We start from the raw sequence: 5469 nt of genomic DNA on the forward strand, positions 1-5469 counted from the left end.
ATTATAGATATTTGGACAGTCATAATCCTATATTTTGTACTCGGAGCTGGGAGGTGGGTGCACTTTCTTAACACCGATTCAGCTGTGTATGTAATGCTCAGCTTGTGCTTTTGTGCTCGGTAAAAACATGCTTATTAATGTGACACTAAACTCAGGAGTTAAACTTTAAAAATGCATTCAAATACCTTAACTATTAACAAGAATGTATCTTATTTGTGTATCACTTGGCTGTAGATTCTCAAATCATTTCTGAATTGGTGCTGACACTGCCCTTCCTTCTGGAGTGTGGCTACCTTTGTTCCCCATGGTCCCTGTGGGTGTTGTAAAGTAGCCACCGCTCCAAGCTTGCTCCCGTGTTAATAGTTAAGGTACTAATGCATTTTTAAGATTTAACTCCTGAGTTTAGTCTCACTTTAATAATGTGAAAATGAGTCTGGTTCTCCACCTGCAGGCTGGAAATTGAAGCACAAAATAAACATATAGAATATTTCATATACTTTAAATAAATAACTTTTTTTGTGGTAATTTTAAGAACATGTAGAATTCACTAAACTGTATTCCTTTATTTTCTTACAGTATTGTGGGAAATAACCCAGCTTCAATCTGCTGTAAATTACACTCTCAAGTACACTCAAAGCTCTAGTTAAACAAAGGAGATGACACAAGATGGTAACTTGTATTTTGCCCCAACTACCTTCAGGATTAATTTATCAATGCTCAAATTTAAAAAAAAATTGCAAGTGAAGTGGCCTCTGCAGGACAATGTAACAAGCCTAGTTCACCAGCAGTTTGTAATCTCCTTCCCTTTGGTCCGCCTGCCACTCCATTCAGCCACCAGGAGAGGTGGAAATACCCCTTTTTTTCAGACGTGAATAGGCACGTGACCCAAACCAGGTTACAGCGCTAAAAAATGGGCTTGATGATTGGTTCAGCATTGTCACATGGGGGCGAAGTGACAATTAACCCTGTGTAAACTCCAACTGGAATTCTGACTTGAGCTGACAAATGCTGAATGGAGTGGTTGGGGATTACAAAGAAGGTAAGAACATGCTGATGGGGATGGAATGATTTATGTAAACATGCTTTGTCCTGCATTGGTATCTATTTTTTAAAAAGTCAATAAGCACTGGTTAGATATTTAAAATTGCAGCTCTAAGATCTGAGTTGCACAATTCATAAAAGCCATCAGCAACTGGCTATAATATACTTTACTGACAGCTATGAATCTTTGTAAATGATGATGTTTTTAGTAATCTGTGCATTGGATTGTGCACAATAACGTACTCACATTTTTATACTGGCTATTTTATTGTAAGTCAGAGGTTTTCTTTTATTTGTTTTCGGAACAACTTCTGTCGCCATGCTATTTGACAACTTCACAAAAGCTCTTACCATTACATGGAAGAGGCCTTTGCCCTCAAAGTGTATGTTCATAAGACCCTGAACTGTGAACTTTAAGGAAAGCTTCTTTTATTTACCAACTCTTAGGACAGAACTCGTTTTCCATTTACCAAGCGATCAAAATGGCTAATTTGATGCAGGTAACAGGCATATTCTTCCTACTATTTCTCATTCCTCAAGCAGAGCAAACAGGTATGATTTCATATTATTATTCATTCATCTTCTTCTTAGAATTGGGTTTGGTAAAACTGACAAAATCATAATGATTCAATCACAAAGTTTACAGGTATAAGGCTGAGCGAGAAAATACAATAGATAATAAACTGCATGTGCTTTTATTTATATTACATTTGAGGATGAGGATTCTATTAAGGTCATGTAATTGTTAAATACTTATTATGCTGTTTTAATAATATAATGGAATGATATAATAATATAATACATTCTGGATGAAGATAAATGATTTAAGGTAAGAGATCTGTAAAAACAGTTAGTTATTGGATAGCATAATAGTATAGTAAGAGGGGTTGAACTTTGGAGCTGTCAAGACCCGAAGCTCATTTCAGGATCCTGCATGTAGTTTGTAAATTCTGCTCGTTCTGGTCTAAGGGGTTAAAGTAAATAGAAAATATACTACCCTGATCCTGGACCCTGCAGCAGTCAGCGCTCCACTGTGCAGGTGGAATGTCCCTCAGCGTCCTCACGTCTAATGCAGCTACATTAGACGTGATGATGTCACCCTTCGACAGCCAGAGGCCGGTGGAGAAGTGGCTGCGGGGACCGATCTGTGGTGGTGGTGAGTATATCTTTTCTATTTTAGACCCTAGACCAAACTGAGCAGTTAACCCTTGCAGTGCAGGGGTAGCCCCACTGCAAGGGATTATTTTTACATTGCCTGTTTTTCTTTAGGTAGAAGAAGGAGAATACTAGAATCTCCATCAGCTTTGTATTGTTGTCTGTTTTCCTGTTGCAGTTTTTTTCTCTCGCTTCCCCTCTGGTAAAGGGTTGTTTCGACAACAGAATGTAAAGGGGAAATCTCTCTACAGGAGACCCAGATAGCAATAAAACCAGAAAGGGGTTCTAAGCTTTCCCCATTCATAACTAGAATAAAGTTTGGGAAATAGACACATTTTAAACTCTGTCTTTTAACTTTTGGATAGACTAGGAAAAGATTACAACTCCCGTCAGATTTTATATTTCCATGTTTCAGTTTCTTCTGTTCACCAAGAGGTAATCTATTTAACAGAGACAGAAACAACAATAAAGGCATTTTTTTGCAGCGTGGAGAAAGGTTAGAACCTCTGTTAAGATGAACTCTAGAGAAAATGATTATTAACCCTTGCAGTGGGGCTACCCCGGCACTGCAAGGGTTAACTGCTCGTCTTGGTCTAGGGAGGAACATAAAGTTAAAGTGACATTAAAGTCAAAAACTTTTTTCCCTCCCCCCAATGTTAATAAAGCACTAAAGGTGCCCATACACCTTACGATTATCGGACGATTTTCGTATGCGATCGACTTTTCGTCCGATAAACGTATGTGTGCATTGCAGTGTCCGACCGACATTACTGTGCATCGTACATAGTTACATAGTTACATAGTTACATAGTATTTGAGGTTGAATAAAGACATTAGTCCATCAAGTCCAACCTATTAGGATCTCATTCTAGGAGTACCTGTAGCCCTGTATATTACGGTCCCTTAAGAAATCGTCCAAAAGTTTCTTGAACAATTCCACATTATTTGCTGAAATCACTGTCTGTGGCAGTGAGTTCCAGACCCTAACTGATCTTACTGTGAAGAACCCCCTTCGCCCCTTGTGCTGGATTTTTTTTTCCACCAATTTTAGGTGGTGGCCTCTAGCTTTTGTGTTATTATGTTGCATAGGCAGATCGTACTTGCGATGATCGCAAGCAACGCCCCCTGAGGGGCGGGCTTCCAATGACCGCAATGCCAAACCGGCAGTGTGCGCTTGCGCACACCGGCCCGTACGGCTGTTATCGTACGGACATGCCACAAACCCGCCGAAGATCGTACGATGCTCGGCGGGTTTTTGAACATGTCCGTAAGTTTAAAGTCGTGCGACCTTACAGTAGTAGAGGTCGCACGGCTTCCACAAACCTTACGACAATCGTATGATCGCGGGATTTCCCGCAATTATCGTACGATTATTGTAAGGTGTGTGGGCACCCTTACAATGAGGCTACCCCCTAACTGAAAGGGTTAAGTGCTTGTTTGTGTCTACGTTTAAAAAAAAAAAAGAAGGTTAGATCCGAAGCTCTGAGCTGGTTTATTCTTAGACTCGTCCTTCCAACATCTCTCTCCCTCTTCTGCAGTGGTCTAAAGTCCCATAAATCATCACGTCTAAATTGCCTTATTTATTTATTTTTTTATGCTGATTCCACAATATATGCTGTATTCTAAAAGAAAAGTTGTTCTCTGTACTACTCTGTACTCTGTGTGCTCTGGCATGCAAGCGGTGCTGGCATGTTAATGTTAACATATTTAACCCTGTCTCTAAATTGCTCTCATTATAAGTTAAACTAGATTTGAACAATATCTGTCCTAACAAAGTGTTAACGATCTAGAAGCATTGTATGTTAAACGAGAACTATGAGGTGAGTGATTTCCACTCATTTTCATAGTTATAGCCGACCTGTTACATAGTTACATAGTTACATAGTATTTGAGGTTGAATAAAGACATTAGTCCGTCAAGTCCAACCTATTAGGATCTCATTCTAGGAGTACCTGTACCCCTTACTGTGAAGAACCCCCTGCGCCCCTTGTGCTGGAATTTTCTTGATCCGATCTTCTTCTTTCCTGTCCTTTTCAGCCTTCTCTCCAGCGCTGCTGCGGGTCCCCGATCCAGCGCTGACTCCTCTGTCCTTGTGGGCACTTCCTGTCCCACGGTGTCTGCATGCGGTTGCACGCGTCCATAGACTTACCTTGTGTCTCTCCTCGTCTCCCGGCAAAAAATCCGAACTGCGCATGCGCTCGCCCCAAGATGCTTTGCGGCCGCCCGAGTAGTTTCAGATTCTCGGACAGGAGCGTGTGGTGAAGACAGCGGTAAGCTTAAACTGCTTTTAAAGCGTTTTTTACTTTTTGCATAGATCTACTGCTGGCCGTGAGTAGGAGGAGTGAGAAGAATGGTAGGTGGCTTGATAGGCCCGTCTATCAAGGGTATGACATGTTTCTGTGGTGGTATGCGTCTCCTGCAGGCAGACAACAGAGGACCCACTCCTGTCAATATTATCAAATATAGAACGGCGTTTAGCAGCATCGCCTAGGCCGCGTACATTCCAGGAGGCTAACTTAAATACCCGCTGACCACATGCAGCCGCCGGCCACGCCCCCCAAAACTAGCATTTTACTCTTCCAGTGCGGGGTGGCCCCACTAAAAGGTTTAATAATAATTTTCCCTGGGGTTCTGCTTTAATCATATGACCTCCTCCATCAGCATTACTATGTTTAGAAATATGTTATGGAATTGTAGAGAATATTATAGGAATGTGTGCTGCATTGTACTGTCTTCTTGTTCCACAATCACAACACAACAGGATGATAAATGATGAAATATGCACCATATTGTTAGATAACACAATTGACTTTACAAGAGCCAAGCTTGTTCATATGCTTTTCTAGTCTTCCTTTCCGCTGAAAATGCAAACAAAATAATACAGAGAGCCAAGAGAGCAAACTTCATCATAATAGAGGAACTGCTCAAAGGAAATCTAGAGAGAGAATGCTATGAAGAAGTATGTACGTATGAAGAAGCACGGGAAACATATGAAGACAAAGAGAAAACAGTGAGTTCCCATGGGTTTTACATAAACGTAATGTAACATAGGACATCTCAAACCAATCCACTGTCAAGTTTTCTAAACAGCTTCTGAAATATAGACCCAATCAAGCAGGATGCTCTGGCTGGCATCCCGCCCCGCTCGTGGCAACCAGTGATGTCAGTGAGCTGGGCGGTGCGCCGAACAGAGCCGCCGGACCCAGAGGTAGCACCAACACCCCCCTCAGTAACAAGCATCCACTGCCAGCACACCCCACCACCCATGTAATG

At 41.4% G+C, this 5469-nt stretch overlaps 1 protein-coding gene across 1 annotated transcript in view; it reads left to right on the top strand.

Moving 5' to 3' along the window:
• The first annotated feature begins 2133 nt into the window (after positions 1–2133).
• Positions 2134–5469, top strand: part of PROZ (protein Z, vitamin K dependent plasma glycoprotein) — an 11457-nt gene continuing 8121 nt past the window's right edge. The window contains 3 exon segments of the mRNA XM_018562241.1: positions 2134–2197; positions 2612–2631; positions 5015–5206. Coding sequence (XP_018417743.1) covers positions 2134–2197; positions 2612–2631; positions 5015–5206 — 276 coding nt within the window.

This window comes from Nanorana parkeri, unplaced genomic scaffold (assembly GCF_000935625.1).
Source record: "Nanorana parkeri isolate BGI_ZX_2015 unplaced genomic scaffold, ASM93562v1 scaffold567, whole genome shotgun sequence".
NCBI classification, from domain to species: Eukaryota; Metazoa; Chordata; class Amphibia; order Anura; family Dicroglossidae; genus Nanorana; species Nanorana parkeri.